At 35.3% G+C, this 23907-nt stretch overlaps 1 protein-coding gene across 1 annotated transcript in view; it reads left to right on the forward strand.

Annotated features, from left to right (window-relative positions):
- Positions 1-23907, forward strand: part of PXDNL (peroxidasin like) — a 212552-nt gene that overhangs the window by 99483 nt on the left and 89162 nt on the right. The window contains exons 11-15 of the mRNA XM_044245616.1: positions 6355-6467; positions 8595-8751; positions 18332-18440; positions 20185-20342; positions 22167-23670. Coding sequence (XP_044101551.1) covers positions 6355-6467; positions 8595-8751; positions 18332-18440; positions 20185-20342; positions 22167-23670 — 2041 coding nt within the window. The remainder of the gene's footprint in view (positions 1-6354; positions 6468-8594; positions 8752-18331; positions 18441-20184; positions 20343-22166; positions 23671-23907) is intronic.

Here is a 23907-nt window from a genome sequence, read left to right on the forward strand (position 1 = left end):
ATCCATTTTGAGTTTATTTTGTGTATGGTGTAAAGAAATGGTCCAGTTTCATCCTTCTGCATGTGGCTGTCCAATATCCCCAACATGATTTGTTGAAAAGGCTTTTTTCCATGAATAGTCTTCTCTGCATTGTAGACCATGTTGCTGAGGGTCCATTTCTGGGTTCTCTATTCTGTTCCATTGATCTGTGTCTGTTTTTGGTTTATATACTTGGCTGTTTACATGTTTGGGGCATAAATATTTACAATTGTTAGATCTTGTTGGATGGACAATTTGATTATACTTTTTGATAATTACAGCTTTGTAATAGAGCTTGAAGTCCGGAATTGTGATACCATTAATTTTGGTTCTTTTTCAACATTCCTTTGGTTATTCAGCGTCTTTTCTGCTCCATTAAAAATTTTAGGATTATTTGTTCCAGTTCTGTGAAAAATGTAGATGGTATTTTGACAGGCACTGCATTGAATATATAGATTGCTCTGGGTGGCATAGACATTTATTTTTTAATTTTTTATTTAATTTATTTTTTTCTCACCATAGCACATACCCTCCCCAATGTCCATCATCCAACCACCCCATCACTTCCATCTTCCTCCCTTCCAACAACCCTCAGTTTTTTTCCTGAGATTAAGAGTCTCTTTTGGTTTGTCTCCCTCTCTGGTTTCATATTGTTTCATTTTTCCCTCCCTTCCCCTATGATCCTCTGTCTTGTTTCTCAAATTCCTCAATCAGTGAGATTATATGATAATTGTCTTTCTTATTTCGTTTAGCATAATATACTCTAGCTCCACCCACATCATTGTAAATGGCAAGATTTCGGTTTTTTATGGCTGCATTATATATATATATACACATATATGTATTTACATATATACATTTATATATAAATGTATATATAAACATATATACATTCATATATAAACTTCTTTCTACATTTATATATAAACTTTATATATATATACATATATATATAAACTTCTTCTTTATCCATTCGTCTGTTGATGGACATCTAGTTTGGCTATTGTGGACATTACTGCTATAAACACTCAGGTGCACGTGCTCCTTTGGATCATTACATTTGTATCTTTAGGATAAATATACAATAGTGCAATTGCTGGGTCATAGGGTAGCTCTATTTTTTACTTTATTTTTTAAAGATTTTATTTGTTTATTAGACAGAGAGAACAAGAGAGCACAAGCAGGCAGAGAAGCAGAGGGAGAGGGAGAAGCAGTCTCCCCAGTGAACAAGGAACCCAATGAAGGGCTTGATCCCAGGACCTTGGGATCATGACCTGAGCCAAAGGCAGTTGCTTAACCAACTGCCCCACCCAGATGCCTCTATTTTCAACTTTTTGAGGAACATTCATACTGTTTTCCAGAGTGGCTGCACGAACTTGCAGTCCAGGTTGGGTCTGTCCAAGATTTCTATTTCTTCCTGTTTCAGCTTTGGTAGTTTATAAGTCTCTGGGAATGCATCCATTTTTTCCAGATTGCTTAATTGGTTGGCACATTGTTGTTCATAATATGTTTTCATAAATGTTTGTATTGCTTTGTTGTTGGTTGTGATCACTCCTCTTTCATCCATGATTTTATTTATTTGGGTCCTTCCTCTTTTTCTTTTTACTAAGTCTGGCCAGGGTTCTATCAATCTTATTAATTCTTTCAAAGAACCAGCTCCTAGTTTTGTTGAACTGTTCCACTGTTCCTTTGGTTTCTATTTCATTGATTTCTGCTCTGATCTTTATTAGTTCTCTTCTCCTGCAGTGTTTGGCTTTATTTGCTGTTCTTTCTCCAGCTCTTTTAGGTGTAAGTTTAGGTCATGTTTTGAGACTTTTGTTTCTTGATTAAGACTTATATTGCTATACACTTCCCTCATAGAACTGCCTTTGCTGTATCCCAAAGGTTTTGAACAGTTGTGTTTTCATTTTCATTTGTTTCCATGAACTCTTTTTTAGTTCTTCTTTAATTTCCTAGTTGATCCATTCATTCTTTAACTTCCATGTATTTGTGTTCCTTCCAAATTTCCTCTTGTGATTCATTTCAAATTTCAAAGCACTGTGGTCTGAAACTGTGCTTGGAATAATCCCAATCTTTGGTACTGGTTGAGATCTGATTTGTGACTTATTATGTGTATTCTGGAGAATGTTCATGTGCACTCAAGAAGAATATGTATTCTGTTGCGAGAATGGAATGTTCTAAATATATCTGTGAAGTCCATTTTGTCCAGTGTGTCATTCAAAGCCCTTGTTTCCTTGTTGATCTTTTGCTTAGATGATCTGCCCATTGCTGTGAGTGGAGTATTAAAGTCCCCTACTATTATTATATTATTATCAATGTGTTTCTTTAATTTAAATTATTAATTGGTTTATATACTTGGTTGCTCACATGTTAGGGGTATAAATATTTACAATTGTTAGATCTTCTTGTTGGATAGACACTTTAACTATGGTATAATGCCCTTCCTTGTCTCTTTGTACAGTCTTTGGTTTAATATCTCATTTGTCTGGGGGTGCCTTGGTGGCTCAGTCAGTTAAGCATCTGCCTGTGGCTCAGGTCATGCTCCAAGGTTGTGAGGTTGAGTCTCACATCAGGCTCCCTGTTCAGTAGAGGGTCAACATCTCCCTCTGCTCTTCCCCCCTGCTCATGATCTCTCTCTCTCTCTCTCTCTCACTTTCTCTCTCAAATAAATAAATATAATATTTAAAAAATAAAATCTAATTTGTCTGATATAAGGATTGCCACCCATCTTTCTTTTGACATCCATCATCATGCTGTTTTCTTCCCCCTCACTTTCAATTTGGTGGTGTCTTTGGGTCTAAAATGAGTCTCTTACAGACAGCATATCAATGAGTATTTTCTTTTTTATCCAATCAGAAATCCTGTGTCTTTTGATTATATGATTTAGCCCATTTATATTCAGAGTAACTACTGAAAGGTATGAATTTAGTGACATTGTATTACCTATAAAGTGTCTGTTTCTGTATATTATCTCTGTTCCTTTCTGGTCTATGTTACTTTTGGGTTCTCTCTTTATTTAAAAGATCTTATTCAATATTTCTTGCAGAATTGTTTAGTGATCACAAATTCTTTGGTTTCTGTTTTTCGTGGAAGCTCTTTACCTCTCCTTCTATTCTGAATGACAGCCTTGATGGCTAAAGTATTCTTGGCTATGTATTTTTCTTTTTTAGCACCCTGCATAGATCATGTCAGTCCTTTCTGGCCTGCCAGGTCTGTGTGGATAAGTCTGCTACCTGCCTTATATTTGTACCCTTGTAGGTCAAGGAGGTCTTGTCCCTGAGATGCTTTCAGGATTTTCTCTTTGTCTCTGAAATTTGCAAGCTTCACTATTACATGTCAAGGAGTTGACTTATTTTTTATTTTGAGGGAGGTTCTCTGTGCCTTCTGGATTTGAATGCCTGTTTCCCCCGATTAGAGAATCTAACCTGTTCCCCATACTAGAGAAGTTCTCACTTTTAGTTTTCTCAAATATACCTCAGGCCCTCTCTCTTTCTTTCCTCTTCATCCAGGGCCCCATTTATTCTAATACTGTTTCACTTTATGGAATCAATTTTCTCTCAAATTCTTGCTTCATGATCCAGTATTTGTTTATTTCTCTTTTTCTCAGTTTCTTTATTCTCCATCATTTTGTCTTCTATATCACTTACTCTCTCTTCAGCCTCATTTATCCTTGCAGTTAGAGCCTTCATTTTTATTTCATCTCATTAGTAGACTTTTTGATTTTGACCTGATTAGATTTTAGTTCTTTTATTTCTCCAGAAAATGATTCTCTAGTGTCTTCTATTCTTTTTTTAAGCCTAGCTAGTATCTTAATATCGCTTTTCTGAATTCTAATTTTGACCCTTTACTTATATCCATATTGTTTACATCCCTGGCAGTTAGTACTGCCTCTTGTTCTCTTTATAGGTTGTGAGTTTTTCTGTCCTTTCATTCTGTTCATAGAAGAATAGATGAACAAGACAGTAAATACAAAAATAACAACAGAGACCCTAGAAAAATACACCTTAAACAAATCAAAATAGGTCAGATATCAAAAAAGAGAGAGAGAATAAAATCAAACAGATGAACAGAACAGAATAATAAACTAGGAAAACATTATATCCCAAAATTGTAAAGAAAGAAAGAAAAAAAATATATATATATACCGAAATAAAATTGGCTACAATGAAAAGAAGCTAAAAATGAAAAAACAATCTATCTATATATAATGTAAGTGTAAAAATGAAAATTAAAAAAAATCTTTAAAAAAGGGTGATAAATTAGTTGAAAAGAAAAAAAAATTAAAACTGAAAGGCTAAAGAATCATGAGAAAAAAACATGAATTCTGTATATTATTTTCCCCAGCTCTGGAGTTTTGCAGTTTTGTATGATCAAAACACTTGGTGTTAGCTGGATGTTCCTGCTGTTTTTCTAGAGGGAGGGGGCACTGTTGCTCTGAATCTCAGGTGTCTACCTGGGTGAAACTGCACTTCCCTTGCCAGGGGTCTGGGCTCAGTATAAGTGGCTCTAGATTCCTCTGTGTGGCTTTTGTTCCCAGAAGTCTTTCAGCACCACTTTGGGGGATTGAAATGAAAATGAAATTAGCAGTGCCCCTATCTCCATCCCCAGAGCTGAAAGTTCATGCTCCCCACTCTTCAGTGAGCCTTCATAGAAAAGTAGTCAATCACTCTTGTTTCCCTAGTTTCCATCCACATTCTGTGTTCATCTAGCTGTTCATGGAGTGTTTTATCTCAGGCACAAGATTCTGTTTTGAGTCTCCAAACTTTACAGAGGAGGGGGAGGGTGTCTTGCCATAGTTCTGCCTCTTACTTGACCTGTGATGGAGAGCAGTCACCAAACTGTACAGTGATTCGTGGTTTATGGCAACACCAAACAGTAAGCCCACTCCCGAACTCCCTGTTTGCAGCTGTCTTCCCTTCTCCAATGCTTGGGAACACTGCTGCACTCAGGCACCTCCCTTCTTTCTGTGACCCTGGGGTTCCTGAGACCACACTGTCCCACCAGTGATTCCATCCTGCTTCACTACCTGAGCACATTTTAGGCATAGATGTCCCCCACCAAAGTAGACTTCTAAAAGTTCCAATTTTGCACTCTGCTGCTTGTATTACTTTCTGGTACTTGGCTCCCTACCCCAGGGTTTACCTTCTAATATATCACCTTGGATTCACTTCTCTACACCTCCTACCTCACAAAAAGTGATCATTTTTCTATTTGTGGAATTGAAGCTATTCTTTTCTTAGATATTTTGTTGAGTTCACATGATTTCAGAATGATTTGATGGCTAACTAGCTGAATTTCAGGAACCAGACAGAACTAGGGTCCCCTACTCCTCCACCATCTTCCCACCTATGTTCATTTTTAAGTTATGTAAGCTCTCTTTTACTATTTTTTTCTGAGAGTTTTTAATCCTATATGTTTAAAATTTAGTCAAATATTTTTTGCACTAATTGAAATTATGAGGGCTTTCTTCTTTATTTGTTTGTATAAAATCACTGAGTGATTTTCAAATACAGAACCAATCTTGCATCCCTGCCATAAACTCTTTCGGACATGGTGTACAAACATTATTATATTGGTGAATTCTATTTGTCAATACTTTATGGATGATTTTTGTGTCTATATTAATGAGAGATACTGGTCTATAAGGTTTTTATTTTTTCCTTTTTTGTTTTGGTACTATCATTATCTGGTTTTGATATTAAGGTAAGCCTCCTAAAAAGTCAGGAAACATGTCCTCCTCTTAGTTTCTAGAAGAGATTATATGTAGAATAGAATCTTCTGGTAGAAAGATTTTAATTCTTTCCTAAAAATTTATGTTTGGGGATTTAAAAAATATTATTAACTTAATTTCCTTAATAGTTATAGGGTTATTCCAATAATCTATTTCATATTAGTTATGTCACAATAGTTTATTTTTTGAGGAAATAAAGTAAGACTGAATCTCTTTATTTTAGCCAGCAATAAACTTCTGTTGTTACCATTTATCTTTTTTTCAGACCCATGAAAAGATATTGAAAAAGAGTACTAAAAATCCTTATACCCACTACTCAGCTGAAGAAAGAAATATTACAAATATTTAAGGTTAAAGGTTAGGGTTAAAGTATTATGATTAAAGGTTTTGTATAGTTCTCTTCCTTGTTTCCTGTTCTTATCTTTATTCTAATAATCATTACCCTGGCTTTGATATTTATTACTCACTCTGATGTCCAAGTAATTGCTTTTTAAAACACTAGTGTGGCTAACCAATATCATATCTAGATTTATACCGTTTGACTTAGATAGCATGTGTTGACAAAAATAGTATTGACATGATGTCATTTTGATTTGTTTCCACAGCTCTCCCAGTGTTTACTCAACTACCTCAGGATACAAGTGTAGAGGTTGGCAACAATATAAACATTTCATGTCATGCTCAAGGAGAACCACAGCCCATAATTACCTGGAACAAGGTAAGATCTCAACTAAAAGTACAGTAATAGTAAAAACACTGACAAGTGTATTGACCCAATGAAAAGAGGTAATGATTCTCACATTGATTTATTTTTGTAACTTTTGTTAGAAAATAATATTTTTTACACTGAAACAAGTTTATTTCATGCTTCTTTTTTGTTCATTTTTTAAGTAACTACATCTGATTTTGGCTCAGGGCTTTCATAAATTTATCCTTTTTCATTTGCTTGATGATGAAAGCTTCATAAACATAACTAAATTCTTCTAGGAAAAATTCCTTTTGTCTTACATAAATTTAAAAGTTTTAGTGGCTAGTAGGAAACCATTTTGAATTAATAACTCAGAAGTGGATTAAAAGTAGGGCATTAGCTTTAACAAGAATGAAAACTTGTTTTCAAAACAAAGTAACATGAAAAGTCAATCTGTAGGTTCAAAACTTAAGTGACTTTAAGGAAATAATAGCTTTTTATTTATCTATTTTATTTCTTTGGTTCTTTGAGCTATATTCTTTCAATACAATTGCTTCTTTCACTTTAAGTTTTTTTTTTTTAATCAAATTGCAGTGATTGGTCTCAGAGTCTGATGTTCTTAAAAAATAAATGAAATGGATTACATCAGAGTGCAGAGTGCTAACCAGAAATGGCATACATCAGAATGACAGTTTTTATAGAAAATTTTGAAAAAAGTAAAGTTTTCACTATGAAAACTTGCAAAGCTACTTTCCAAAAATACTTGGTTTATTTTTGTTGCAGCAACAAGGGCTTAGTTTTGGTGGCTCATTTCTCTTGTGCTATAGATGAGCATCATGTGGAGTTCTTTATAAAAAAGTAAATTTAGTGGTCTCAAAGTTGAACTTCTAGGCTCAGGTACTCTCAAATAGTCTGAATAGTTTTTATAATTTCTTTTGAGTGTAATATAATTCAAATATATCTTACTAAAAAATAGGCAGTGTGAAAAAATATACATTTTGGTCAGTCTCTAGAGCTTTATTTGACATACTAAATGCTGTATCATATAATTGTATCAGGAAAATAGCTCAGCCTACTTCCTAAAAGGTTGCTTTTAATTCCAAATGAATTAATTGAGGGCTGACTATGTGACAGACATTTTGTGTATGCTAGCACATTTAATCTTTATAATAATCCTCTTCTATTCACAAGGCTAAAATGGTGTGAATTAGGCTACTCCCAAAATAAGCAGATAAGGAATTTATTGGAAAGCTAGCTGATAGCTCAGAGACCCTAAGCAAAACCTATAGAACTGTAAGGTTAGCCTAACAGTTCTGGTAGTATATAAGGAGAGCAGGTAGGAAGGGAGTGCTTTTGCAAAGAAGCTTGTGCACCTGATCACTTCTTAGTCTTCTGTATGTCTGGTCTTTTTTCCTCTGCCCTCCAACTGTTAGGTCCTGTTAGTCCATCTCATCTCCTCCCCTGAGTTGCCAGCCATCCATCACTTTGGACTTATTTTCTAGTAATGGCAAGAGACAACTGTGAGAATCTGAAGACCTATGAAACATTTTTTGTTTTGTTTTGTTTTCACTCTGAACCTTTCTGGTTACATTCTGGCTTACTAGTCATCATTGGGGTATGAGTTCCTTTGAAATAGCAGCCCATCTTCAGTTTCCTGTGAGTCTTTTGGGAAGGGAAAGGAGAAAAAAATCTCTACCCCTACTCCATTCCAACACAGTCCTGGAAAGCCACTTTCTTTTCTTTAAAAAATTAATAGCATAATAATGAAAAGTACATAAATCCATACTAATTACAACTGAATACATTTAATAATATTTCATATGAAATGTAGTCATCTTACCATTTTAAGGTATAATTTTAATTGAAAAACACTGATATATATATGATTTTAAAAATGATCATATTAAATAATGACATAATTGAATTTTGAGTATCATATTTGTTTTAATTAAGAAAGGTAAACTATACTTCCTAGAAAACACTTTCACTCTCTTTTCCTCTCATCATTAGATTCATAAAATACCTTTTCTAATGCTTGACACAGTAGGTGATTAGTATATATTTGTTGAACAAATCAAACTATATCAAACAAAATGTAAGATGTTATTTTTTAAGGAATCATATTTCCCTCCTGTGACAATTATTTTCCCTCCCTAGGCAGGTGTTCAGATTACTGAGAGTGGTAAATTCCATGTCAGTGGTGAAGGCATGCTAACCATCTATGATGCAGGGCAAGCTGATCAAGGAAGATATGAATGTGTAGCTCGGAATTCATTTGGCTTTGTTGTGACCAATATGTTTCTCACAGTTGTAGGTAAGTGTGGCTCCTGATGTGACCTAGATAAATATCTTTGACAACTTCTGCTTCTCATCCTAACTGATTTGTCCCACTACCCAAGTTTCCTTACATGGTTTTTTTCTAGTCAAATGTATTGGTATTTAATCAATGTCATTTTAAATTTTTAAATCTAAGTTTTAAATGTAAACTGTATTGAAAGGTATCAAACACCAAAACTATCAATGCCAAAAGTAAAAAAAATAGGAAGGATTCACAAATGTATATCACATTTTCTTAGGAAATGAAAATTATAGAATGTAAGATACATTCATAGCTAAATAAAGTGGAGTCAGAGATTTAAGGATAAGTGGAATTTAACATGTATGAGTTACTCTGACATGGTATATTTGGTTCTACAGTAAAATTAAAAATCAATCAATCAAACTTCTAGGTAAGATTGCCACTATAAGAATAAATATCTCAATATTTTGGAACATTTATAATTGGTCAACATATTTGGCATTGTTTACATTTTGTCATCCATCGTTTAGTTGTAGCCCTTTGCTACTTGTTCATAAATGGTGACTGCTTTAAAAAATTGTCATAGTTTTACAAAAAATAAAATGCCTTTTTTTTTTCTTCAATCAATCAGTTTGTATTGGAAGTGAGAGAGTCTATTTGTGGGCAGATTCGAATGGAAACCTCAGCTGTGGATATGGGAATGGGGACTGGCTTTGATGATGGACTGGCATAGTCTCCACGTGGGGAAAGAATTCAAGAAAAGCACAGCATGTGGGGACATGTGAATTGACATCAGGGTTGCTTTTCTTGTGGATGGGTTTAGGAGCTTCTGCCTTACTGACAATCAGCAGTTCAAGTAAATGAGTTCAGCTACAAGCATATGGATTACTATTTTGGGCTTTGCCTGCTTTTTGGTTTCCTTAGAAATGGGCAGATTTCATAAATAGGGTTTTACAGATTTATTTCTTTCCTTTTAGTTTTTCCAGCTCTTACTGGTCTCTAAAACTATTGGGTAACTCTTCTCATTATAAATAGAGGCTTGGATAAAAATAGATTTATTTAATTAAGTCACATCCTTAAAGATGTCATTGCCTTCCCTTCATGTAGTATAATAGTTTCATATTCTTACATCTGAAAATTCTCCGGAGAAATCAAACTTCCAGATACCCATTTGTTTGGGTATTTTATATAAAGATATATTTTCGTTAATGGTGCAGCCATCTTTACATATTTATTATACTGTATAGTAAAAAGTATTCTCTGTAGAATATTAGCCTTAAAATTATAACAATGTATCTAGTAACTAGTGGATATTTATTCTAGCAGGGTCAGAAATTCTTTATCACATAAAATTTCTTAAAGTTACAAAATCTTAGCTTTATTTGGTATCTGCTATGAGTTCATGTTTTTCCTGATTTAGAATCTATAATAGTTGTGTTTCTTTTTATAAATTTATAGAGCTCCTTTTCTACTGCTTAACTATGTATGAGATCAATGAAAAAATATTCTTGAGCATTTTGGAAAAAACTTATTATAAAATTAAAAATACTATCTTTTAGGTTCAAGAGATGCTAGAAATATTTACTACTAAACAAACACATACACAAACAAATATTCTCTCTCTGCCTCTTATTTTCTCCATTTGTCTCTGTTTTGCTCTGCCACATACACACAAACTATAATTACAGTGGTCAATATTTTAGAACCTCCAACATAAGAATTTCATTGTGGTAGACTGAAATTTAACAATCCATTTTATATACACACATTAAAAGTAAAACATTAAGATTAAAACGTATCAGTCACTCTATTTACCAGATTTTAAAACACTGATAAGTAGCATTTACCAATATTCTCCTCTATTGTATAGAGAGCAGAAAGTCAGGCTATAGAGATAAAGTAGTACAAAAGAAGTTATTCAGTCAAGAAGAAAATTATGTTTTTTGCTCTTGAGACATTTTTATAGCAATTTAAGGAGAAATTAATTTATATTTGTACCAAATACATTTTATGACATTAGAAATATTTTTTAAAGGTTTTATTTATTTATTTGACAGAGAGAGACACAGTGAGAGAGGGAACAGAAGCAGAGTGAGTGGGAGAGGGAGGAGCAGGCTTCCTGCTGAGCAGGGAGCCCTGATGTGGGGCTCTATCCCAGGACCATGGGATCAGGACCTGAGCCTAAGGGCAGATGCTTAACAACTGAGCATATTAGCCACATATCAGCTGCATATCAGCATATCAGCACATCAGCCGCCCCGACATTAGAAATATTTTTATAAAGAGAAGTAAAAATCTGAAGATATAAATTTTAATTTTTTGAATACATTAAAGATTTAAATGTGTGTGTATGTATGTGTGTTCACACAACCCAAATTGCAGAATAGGAGGAAATGTGTCAATATAAAGTATCACTTATGGAACATTTTATGACTTAGACCCTTTCATTCACCAATTATCCTAATTAAAAGGAAAAGACCATGCATTATAGGAGGATTTTCCAATCTTAATGCCCTAATTAAGCAGTGATGGAATGTTGTAACTATGCTCATTGTGTAAGAATTGATACAAACAGTATCATGCCTTGTGAGTTGCTATTCTGTACTGGGAATACAACTGCACAAAGTCATCTAAAAGAATAAAAATATACAATGACAATTTAAGGAAAATCTGGGATATATATATATATATATATATATATATATATATAGCATTTGAATGAGTGACACTCAAAGTAAGACATTTATAATAGCAAAAGTAAGAAGGGTTCCCACAAATTGTGATTTTTTTAAGGAGTTTTTTTTTCTTTATGGATGTAACAGATTTTTAATAGTTTTAATAAATTTTTACAAACCTTTAAGGCTGATACGGTGTTTACTGGGAACCTATCCTTTGAGGGTGTCCTCAAAATATTTTGTGTTGAGAAATATTACTCACATCAGCATACCTATTTCTCTGGATGATATTTGGCATATGAAAGTTACACATACTACGTTAGATCTCCCCAAACTCACAATTTTTATTCAAAACATAACTTATTTTAATACCTCCTACATATATTGATGTGTTATTAAGTACTGTTGAGTTCATAATTCACAGTATATTCTTTTTTTCCCAATTTATTTATTTTCAGAAAAACAGTATTCATTATTTTTTCACCACACCCAGTGCTCCATGCAAGCTGTGCCCTCTATAATACCCACCACCTGGTACCCCAACCTCCCACCCCCCCGCCACTTCAAACCCCTCAGATTGTTTTTCAGAGTCCATAGTCTCCCATGGTTATTCTTAAGATTAATTTCTTGCTTATGAAAATGGTTTAGTCTGAGGACACAAGACATTTACATTGAATATAAACAGTGTGAGATAGTGGGAAAAATCCTGGGTTAAATCAGGAAACTTACCTTTATTGATCTCAGCCACTTTGGATACTTCACCCATAACTGGAATTAATTTTCTCGTTTCTTAAAAAATGTGGAACTGGACACTCAAGAGTCCTTCTTGGCATAGAAATTCTGATTCTACAATAGCATTCAAATGTGCAACAATAGTCAGGAACTAGTGTAGAGCGTGTCTACATGACAGAATATTTACCAATGAGACATTGGAATAATATGTAGACTGGCTGAAAGTGAAATAGTGACACAGCATGGATTCACTGAGAGTTTTGGAGCACAAATACCACGTAAATACTGTTTGTAATGATATAAAAAATAAATCCAAACAATGTTGTCTTCTTTGAAATTCTGAGTTGGGTATCTAACTGTATGTTGAACATTTCATTTGGATAATCCACAGGTTTTCCGATTCCATAGATTAAAAACTGATCTTGAATGTATGCCAAATTGAACTCCTCATTTTCGCCTCAAGACCTTATAACTTCCTGGCAGTACTTTAATACAGACCATGTTCTGTAAGGAGGAAGCCAGAAAGTTTTCTGATTTTTTTATGCTCCCTCTTCCTTCTTTACCCTAACTGCCGCGTCTCATCAGTTTTTCCTCCAAATATTGCTTCTTTTCCATTTCTCCATATAACCTTCTCTTTCATAGGTCAATCTTTGGTCATTCTGCAATAACTTTCTAAGTGATATTTCTACTTAGAGTATTATCTACTTTGACTATATTCTCAACCTGATAAATTATAAATGAGAATTAAGGCTACATTAGTTGGTTTTAAGTTAATGAGACCTTTTCTATTATGTTAAGTAAATAACCTGTATTAAACATATTCAATAACCTGTATTAAATAATAATATTATTACTAAGAAAAAGTTAACATTTATTGGGCATTTACCACTTGTTCCAAGTGTTATTTATCAATTAACTTATTTGATGCTTTTGGGATCTAGTTATTTTTTTGAAATTCCGAATGAATAACTCACTGATTTTTTTGACATTCTAATCCAGTTGTTATTGTCTAGATCAAACATCTGTTTCAAAACCATTGCAGTTGTTATACAATGAAATAACTATGAAGTATCAGAAAATTTTAATTGTGTTTACTCAAATATATCAATGAAATGGAATTGATACTAAATCATTTTTAATTGCTATTTAACTATATTTGTTTATTTACTTTGAATATGACTGAATTAATTTACATAATAATTAATAGTTATGTGATAATCTTGTTTACCTTGGCAAACTTTAATAATACAATGAATTGTGGAATATTTTTTAAATAACAGCATATACCTAGTATACATATACGTATGTTTATAATACCTTTAACCATATTTGATATATTTCCAATCCATTTATACATAAAATCTATATTGAACAGATATGTCTATCCTGAGCTAAGCCACATTCAAAAAAATATATTAAGAAAAATAGCATTAAATTTTAAGAAGAGATTTTTAGTAGAGTTGTGTTTGGATAGTCATAAAGTTATAAAATTATAAGGCTCATTAAAATTAAAAGGCTCATGTCAATTATTAAGACCAAAAAAAAGTAGTGTCTTTCCTTTTCTGTCTCTGGAAAAAAAACCGGTGGAGCTTGCAAGACGGTGAACCCATTCACATATTCAATGATGCAAAATGATGAGTAAGGCAGAGTTGTTGCTGTTCAAAGAAAATTATTTCACAACGGCAGTCGTTCATATCCATTTGTATGCTGTGGGAGTATGTGGCTTCCTAGGAAAGCCCTCTCCAGGCTCAGTGGTTGGTCCGCTGTTCTCTTTAGTGGAAGATTTCATGTGGGAAGTCTTATTTGATTAATGATAGTTACATTATCTGGCCACTTTTCTTCAGGAGGGTGGGGGAGATAAAGAATACTCAGTTGTGAAAGAAACTCTGCTTTCATTGAGGTCTAGGTATTTTGTGAGAGTGAGGGCGGGGGTACGGTTGTTCTGCTTCGAAGTCCCTCCTCAGACTCCACCTCTTCCTCCCTGACTCCTATTCTCTCCCATCTAGGCTGTGCTCCGCCAGAGTGGGCACACAGGAGTTGGTGGGTCATTACACCTAAAGGCCCCCTTCCTGAAAGGACTCAAATTTACCTTTTGACTTTATCTGCCTTGGAGGTGATAGAGTCTCATAGATACATGGACAGAACTGAAAGGAGATGTTCACCAGGAACTTGCTTAATTTCATAACACTACTGAGGGTTTTTCTCCTTTTTTAACCCCAAGACTTAAAAGAAAATGATCTAGTTCTACCTCCTTCTCTAGATTTTGCATGAAAAAATAGAGAATAAACTCAGAGTTTTCTGATCATTCTATCCCTACAACATTAATTGAGGTAGTTTTTAAGACAAATTAAATATTAACAGTGTTGCTTGATTCTAAATGTGCCCCAATAAACTGAATTCACTTTGCATAATACAGTGTTCTTCTGGAAACATTTATGGTAATCTTTTTGCAATTTGTACCACAACAACTAAAACAATACTGAGACCGAATGAATAATAAAAAGTTTAGTTTTATTTTATCATAAAACTATGAAACCTTAAAAAATTCATAATTGAAATGACATAAGTGAGAAAGAGTTCTTGTTACCACAAATATTTTCTGTGTGAACATATTACATATTTAATGTACTTTTAATAATCTGTGAACAAACAACTTTATGGTTTTCTATTTGTGCACATCAAAATTTAATTATTTCAAACAAGTTTACATGTTCTGCCACCTTTCTTGTTATTTTCCTTTTCACATCTCCACACGTGTTGGTTTCTTATTAACAAAGAGAAAAAGCAGGTCAAGCTGAACAAATGACAACACAGCAGCAATCAATAATTATGTGAAGATATGGATTACTTCTGGATTAGAACATAACAGTCACTGAAAGGCAACTTATATTTGCATTGTGACATGTCATTTACGAAGAACTTAACATGTCTTTTTTATTTAATAATCATATTTGGCCCAACTATATGTTTGACTCAACTGTATGTTGAAGAAGTCTTATTATTTCCACTCTATGAATGAGTTGGAAGATGAAGAACAGGTGTTGTAAAAAGACTTATGCTTGTAAATTTTATACAACCATAATAGCAAAACTATTTTATGAACAGAATAAAAGCAAAATTATCAAACAAATAAAATTCACATGAACATGTTAATTGATGCTTTCCCAAAATTTAAATATCCCTTCCAAGTTCTGTCTGCCACAGTGAACAGCCTTTTGAGTTTGGGCTGGTATTGTCAGCTATGTGATAACTCAGTCCTACATGCAAGCTTTGATAGACCCCTGATTGTATTTTATTCACACAGTTGCAGGGGTCCAATGACAGTAATTGTCATGAATAAGAACACATCATTGATGCCACTCTCTACACTTGAAGTTCACAAGTGAAGGACTGAAAGGGAAACAATAGAGAAAAGGCTAACATCATAGGCCAGCACAGATTGATTGGATTGATCTCATTTCCTTTATTTCCAAGTAAAAGTAACAAATTCAGTAGGCTCATTCTTACTGACTTGTTTTGAACTATCACGAGGCATATCATGTAAGGTATATTGAAAATACTAGGTATTCTCATAGTCATTGCAATTATATTGATTGCTTAATCGATTGATTAATTAATCCATATCCTTATAAGCCAATACCCCACTCCCATCATGCTCATTATGTCATGTAATAGCTATAATGCATTTATTATATTTATAAATATTAATATCCATATACATAAATAAATATTTTATTTAGTAAAATGATTTAATTAAATTCTTTTATTCTTTCAGCTTTCTAATTTTTACATTAAGTACTCTTTTTTTTAGCATCCATGCATGTGTCGTCCCACCAGTTCTAACTGCTGCATGATATTTCATACTGTAAATCCACCACATTTTTTTCTCACCCACACTTCCATTGCTGACAATTTTCCCTAATTCCTTTCATACAAAGTTGCAATGAACATTCTCACTTTTTACCCTTTATGGATTTGTATCAGAATTTCTCTAGATATATCTATAGGAATCAAATTGCTGGGTGAGAGGGTGTCCACATGTCATTTTATTAAGTAAAAACAAAATAAAAAATATACCTAACCCTAAACAGAATCTTGGAAATAAGAGCATCAGTTCTACATTCTCACAAGCCTACCTGTGTCCACTCACCCCTCGTAAAACTTGGCAGTAATCAGCTTTTTTATTTTGCAAGAATAAGCATAAGATAGAAGTTTATTGATACTTTAAATTTTATTTCTGAGGTTTTAAGTGGTTTTCAACATCTGTCATATACTTAATAACTTTTGGGGTTTCTTTTTTTTATTTTTTATTTTATTATTTTATTTTTTTTTCCAATTTATTTATTTTCAGAAAAACAGTATTCATTATTTTTTCACCACACCCAGTGCTCCATGCAAGCCGTGCCCTCTATAATACCCACCACCTGGTACCCCAACCTCCCACCCCCCCGGCACTTCAAACCCCCCAGATTGTTTTTCAGAGTCCATAGTCTCTCATGGTTCACCTCCCCTTCCAATTTACCCAAAAGCACATACCCTCCCCAATGTCCAAAACCCTACCCCCCTTCTCCCAACCCCCTGCCCCCCAGCAACCCGCAGTTTGTTTCGTGAGATTAAGAGTCACTTATGGTTTGTCTCCCTCCCAATCCCATAATGTGCATGTATATATATTTTCTTGGTGCACTACAGGAATTCCTTGAATGAAATAGAATATTATTTCTATTTAGAAATACAGAAATTACAAACATGTTACCTATTATGTTTTTTATCTATGACCTCTTTACCTTTTTTACTTATGTCTTTCCTTAAATAGAAATTATCAATTTCATTTAATTAAATTAATCAATTTATCTTTGCTTTCTTTCAAGTATCTTTAGCTAATGTATAGTTAATACCATGTTATTTTTGAATTATAAAATGTAAAACTGACCTTCCGGAGCTTTAATATTGTGGTCATGATAAAGACTAAATTGAACTGGTAGCCTCTAACTCATAATTACTACCTGTACTCTAGTTTATCAAGAATGTCTTTGAGCAGAGACCTTGATTTTACTGGTTTTCTTATAATATCTGCATCACTGCTACTTTTTCTTAAAATTTTTTATGTTGGCGATCTTTTAGAACAATTAACAATCTAGTATGTATACATTATCATAAGATAAAGGAATTTTTTTGTAACAACCAGATGTGGAATGCTACTTGCATTCATCTATTGCAAAATACATGAGCATATATATATATATATATATATACACACACACACATACATATATATATACATATATACTTATATACATATAAATGCACATATGTAATATTTCAACATTATATTATACTATATAATATGTTATATAAGTGACAATATGTAATCCACACACTTTCCTATTTTTATTTAAAGTTTTCATTTTGTTATATCTCCTTTTTGACATTATTTTCAGATTCAGTTTTGGGGGCTATACTTACTCTTGTGTTCAATATTCAACAGTGCTAAGGAAGTATTACCATAAATTCTTTAAGTATTATCAAAAATGAATCAAATAATATAGATATGCTTAATTATTTTTCTTATATGGGTCTTTAATGTCCATGATCATTTTTAATAACATTTTCTTCCTTTACCTTAAATTTCTTAAACCATTACCTGGAGAAGATTTAATATGTTGAAGATTATCAACTCCACAAAGCTTTCTTTGTCTATAATATTCAACTTGATAGAATTCTCACACATTGAAGAGCTATAGAAACAACATGAATTATTTTTCACTGAAATCTTACTGAGAGTTCAATTCTTGCTTTAAGAAATCTCCATAGGGATGTGATAATATTTGCTTCAATTTAATGTTTAACATTAAAGCAAGGTGGCTGAAGAGATAGGCATTTCATACCTTTCTGAAGATGACAAATTACTAACAGAGTTGAATCCCATTTGAATCAGTGTTGTAAAAAAGGAAATATTTCACATAGCTTTGCTAGATTTTTGGAATGCTTTAGTTCCCTAAATAATGCTGTTACTGTTGCTGGACGCTTTGGTTCAGGATAATTACCTACTCTTCTGCAATGGACAGTATCATGTGGACACTGTATAACATTTTTATTGTCTTGGATGTTTCTGTAATGCCATTTATATGAGATCATTCCTAACTTCAAGGTTTGTTTGATACTTTTAATCATGGAATTGATTTTCAAAGCAATACAGGGTAGACAAGCTGGCGATGACTTTGTTGAATCATCCATTCTTGATGCTGTACAGAGGGTTGACAGTGCAATTAACTCCACACGAAGACATTTGTTTTCACAGTAAGAATTTATTTTATTTTGATTACAAAATTGTTTTCACTTCAGTCCTACTTGGTTTTTATAATCTCCATAAATCACAGCAGGCATCGTGCATAAGATTGCCAAAAGCGGGTGTTTTCTTCAGTCTGTGTGTGGGTTATCACCCTCTGGGCTCTCCACCACTGCCAGCTCAGTCTCAGAGAAAATTAAACTTGTTCCCCATAGAATCTAAATGACATAAATCTACATTGCAGATCTACTCTATGTTGTCCCATGATAGGTATCAGGTAATGGGTTCTGTTAGGTCAGGGTCCACCAGGGCCAGACCCAGTGCTCCTGGCACTCCAGGAATTGAAAGTGTTCATCAATTTGAACACATCTGGTCATAAACTGATAGATCACAGGTGAAAGTTTTGTTTAGGATATATAGTATTTTGGTTATTTTAATTTGAATCAGAATATATTTAGGGTAGTGAAGCCTTCAGGTTCTATAAAGTCCCCATCAGTTCTGATGTTGGTACATGGGATGCTTTGCATCATCTGACATATTAGAAAACATGACTGTTGTCTTCAAAGTCAAATAAAATATGTGCCCAGTCTTTGCAGCTGTTGGTCTAAAGGAATATCTTATAATGCCATAATCAAGTATAGCTCTGTTCCCTGTATACCCACAAACAGCATGGCTTGCTGATCATGGACTTGTGTTCTGGAGCCACACACCTTATTTATATTCTTATTGTGATTCCTCACTACATCACTTCCTATCTGGGTGACCTTGGGCAAGTAACTAAGCATCTTAGTACCTCACACTTCTTGCCTATAAAATGGGGATAATGACAGAATCTGTTTCATGGACATACTTGCTAGGAAGACTTAATAATACAGATAAACTGTCTCAGCAGTGTCTGGCATATAGAAAGGGCTTACTCTAAGTGAGCATTAATATTGTTACTATTGTTCTATGATCTAAAGTTATGATTTCAGATGTAGAGGACAAGACATGCTTTAGCTGACCAAAATATCTAAAATGATTTCACATTCTTAGTGACTAATACTCTTTTCACTTATTTAGTTCAATTCTTCAATGCATATAAACCACTACTGGGTGCTGGTTGGTAGGTTCGGTACATGGAATATAAAAATGAAAAAAGCACCATCGCATCCCTGACAGAGTCCTTCTATAGTAGAAGAGACAATATGTCAACAATTTAAGTATATCTTGTTGTGTATGTAAGAGATGCGTATGAGCATACAGAAGTAATTGAGAAGGTGGTAACTTGTCAGACTTACCAGGAAGATTCATGGCGAGGGCAATGGTTGTGCAGGGTTTTAAATGTAAACAGGAATTTCCAGGAAGTTACATTTGAGGAAAGGGAAGACAGACAGTACCAACACCCAGAAACTGTGTTTTGGTGTATTGCACACTGTTTCAGAGGGTTTACTGAGCCCTCTAGGACATATGTGTGGACACCAAGTTTATAACTTTCACCATAGATGTTGCTTTTTCCAAAAAAAAAAAAATGTTCCTTAAATCATTGATTCATTAAAGATAGATCTTTTGAGTTCAGCACTGTCACAGGCATTTGGGATTCACTCATTAACAAAATAGGAAAAGAACTCTCTGTTCCCCCTGTGAAGCTTATTTTCTGGTGGTGAAGCTTTTCTTCTTCTTGATTGTTTGGGAACTATATTCTTAAATGCACAGTGAGATTCATGGATTCTGCAGTTTTGCCTTATGAACAGTAACGTCTTTTGTCATTTGCAGAAAACCTCGCACCCCTGGTGATCTGCTGGCTCGGTTTCGTTATCCACATGACCCATTTACTGTGGAGACAGCAAGAGCTGGGGAGATTTTTGAGCACACACTTCTGCTGATCCAGGAACATGTGAAGCAGGGGCTCACTGTTGATTTGGAGGGCAGAGGTCAGCTTCTGGGAGGCGTTTCGTTCTTAGTTTATGGTCATTTGCAAAACTGACCAAAACCCTCAGTTTTTAATCTTCAAAACACCATGTGAGGTAGACATTAATTTACCACTTTGCCAAATGAATGCAGATATTTCCTGTAAGAACTGTAATTCAAAAGAAAAGATGATAAATGGATATTCAAACCTGTCAACTTCTATCAGCTATATATGTCTAGTAAATCTAGGGAGCCCATTTTAGGCAAACTTACTTTTGGAATCTGAAAGATATTACTCCTTCCTATGAAAAAAGCTTTATTCCCAGGGTAATGGTCCTCTCCTGTTACTGGAATCACCTAAATCATTCAGTGAATTTATTTGAATTCCTTTCTCTACCTATAACATATCTATCCTTCCAATCTTTTTTGTTGTTGCTGTACTAAAGTTCTCTTGTATTTTTTTCTAAAACCAGATCTTTATTTAGAAATGTTAAATGAGAGTGATGTAGAAATCTTTCTGATTTTTTAAGTCTTTCTTTTTAAAGTGAAGTAAAAATGTGATCCTTTGCTATACACTATTTGTTCTGTAAGCACAACAGCAACTTCTAGAGGTTTCTTTACTCTCCTTCAGAAAATAAACCAAGATGCTGTGCACAAGTGCCTTTCTGTGCTTGGCTCACCCCTATACAATTACTTAAAAAGCTCTATTTAATAGCTCCCATTGATCCATTGTGTCTTGGGGTTCAGAGTCTCCTTAACTAAAACATCCAAGTGAAATTTTCATTTAATCCATATTAGCACTTGAATCAAAGTTCTAGCTGTTTAATTCCAAGTCTTGGAATTTTCAAGATTAACAGTCTAAATTCATAGCTAGAGAAAAAGCAATCAATATCTATAGAAATTTAGGTTTGCTAAAACATGCATCCATTGTTAGTGATGTTCATTACCAAACAGTATATATTCTGATCTAAAATATTAAAGAATTTTAACAAAATCTTTTCAAGAAAAAAAGCATTATGTTGTTCTATCTCTCTTTTATTATTTGTAAAGTTAAAGACCTTCCCACACACCGCTCCAGGATCAGTTTGCCCTAAGAGTGAACCCAGGATCCATGTCTTTATATACAGGAAGATTATTACATCTATCCAAGATTAAGATATCTCAGGGTCCAGCCAGAGACCAGCTTACACAGCAAAAGGACAAATGGTCCTGGTATCATTAGCCATTTTCTGATGATTAAGTAGGGATAATAACTCTAAGCAAATAGGATTTAGTGAATAGTCTTTGAGGATTTAAGATTATGCTACAATTTTAAGCTCTGTTAAAAGATTGGCTCCAAAACACCTCCAGGCTGTATTGCACATTCCCAGGGGAATGACAGCTTGTGGTAGTTTAAAAGTTACTGCTAAATCTCTTTTTATCAACTATCATGCAGGCTAATATCCATACCATCCATGCTAGCACGTCTTAGATCCTGTCTTCCAGGAGAATAAAACCTGAAAGAAAGAAATTGGAAGTGGAAAAAACAATATTACAATCTCGTGATGAGGGCTTACCAAACCCTTACCAATATTGTATTGGTAAAGTCACAGAACTAAGAGTTTGATGGGAATTGGGACATGTCTCTCCTTTTCTGTTCGTTCTAGCCATTAGTCTCTCATCATAAGAGAGGCATCGCTAAGCACCCCTCCCCATTTTTATTAGAACTTTCTGTTTTGTCCTAATGGATGTAGGAAAGATTTCTGCCTGCCTAGAATGGCCCATCCCTAGGGCACCTTGGGTTGAGGTCTCCCTCTCGCTCCTCCTCAAGGACAGCACTCCTCATTGCCTCTGCGGCTCTGTTTCAGAATTCCACTACAATGACTTGGTGTCCCCGCACTACCTCAGCCTCATCGCCAACTTATCTGGATGTACAGCCCACAGGCAGGTGCCCAACTGCTCTGACGTGTGTTTCCATCAGAAGTACCGAGCCCAGGATGGGACGTGCAACAACCTGCAGCACCCCACGTGGGGTGCCTCCCTGACTGCCTTTGAGCGCATCCTGAAGCCGGCCTATGAGAACGGCTTCAACCTGCCACGTGGGGCCGGCCGTCACACCCTGTCAGGCCGGCATCCCCTCCCACCGCCCAGGCTGGTCTCCACAGAGCTGGCGGCTACGGCCACTGTCACCCCTGACCATCGATACACACACATGCTCATGCAGTGGGGCCAGTTTTTAGATCACGATCTGGACCACACAGTGCCTGCGTTGAGCACATCTCGCTTCTCTGACGGGCGGCTGTGTAGCTCGGTGTGTACGAATGATCCGCCTTGCTTCCCCATCATCATTCCTGACTCTGATCCCCGAGGGACTCGAGCGCCGTGCATGTTCTTTGCACGCTCCAGCCCCGTGTGTGGCAGCGGCATGACCTCCTTGGTGATGAATTCAGTCTACGCGAGAGAACAGATTAACCAGCTCACAGCATATATAGATGCCTCTAATATCTATGGGAGTTCAGAGCGGGAATCTCAAATTCTGAGAGACTACTCAGAGCCCCGGGGACTCCTGAGGACAGGCTTGCCATGGGTCCCATCCGGAAAGCCCTTACTGCCCTTTTCTTCGGGCCCACCCACTGAGTGCACAAGGCCAGAGCAGGACAGCCGCAGCCCCTGTTTCCTGGCCGGGGACCACAGGGCGAATGAGCAGCTGGCCCTCACAGCCATGCATACCTTGTGGTTTCGGGAACACAACAGGGTTGCCACGGAGCTGTCTGCCCTGAATCCCCACTGGGACGGAGACACCCTTTATCATGAAGCCAGGAAGATTGTAGGTGCTCAGCTGCAGCACATTACCTACAGCCACTGGCTGCCCAAGATTCTGGGGGAACCTGGCATGAAGATGCTACAGGATTACCAGGGCTACAACCCCAATGTGAATGCAGGGATCATTAACTCTTTTGCTACTGCAGCCTTCAGATTTGGTCACACGTTAATCAATCCTATTCTTTATCGACTGAATGACACCTTCGGAGAAATCCCTGAAGGCCACCTTCCACTCCATAAAGCTTTCTTTTCACCCTCCAGAATAATCGAGGAAGGTGGGATAGATCCACTCCTTCGGGGGCTATTTGGTGTGGCCGCTAAATTGCGGGTGCCTTCCCAGCTGCTCAGTGTAGAGCTAACCGAGAAGCTGTTCTCCATGGCCCACTCTGTAGCGCTGGATTTGGCTGCCACCAACATTCAAAGGGGGCGAGACCATGGGATCCCTCCCTATGCTGACTTCAGAGTTTTCTGCAATTTGACATCTGTTGAAAACTTTGAGGATCTTCAAAACGAGATTAAAGATTCAGAGATTCGACAAAAACTGAAAAAGTAAGTGTGTAAATGTTGCTTAGATTTATATGTTTCCTGGGAGAGGGAGAAGTGTTAAAGGACATTTTGTATGGATGGATTTGGTTGCCTGGGGATGTTAACTGCAGAGCCTTTAATGATTGTTATTGTGGGAAAAGTCAAATACTAAAGGAAGGATTTCTAGAGACTAAGCAGTAAACCCCTTTGTCTATCCACTTCCTTTGTAAGTGTAAATATTGCTGCCTCCCTGCTAGTACT

Source organism: Neovison vison, chromosome 4, assembly GCF_020171115.1.
Source record: "Neovison vison isolate M4711 chromosome 4, ASM_NN_V1, whole genome shotgun sequence".
NCBI classification, from domain to species: Eukaryota; Metazoa; Chordata; class Mammalia; order Carnivora; family Mustelidae; genus Neogale; species Neogale vison.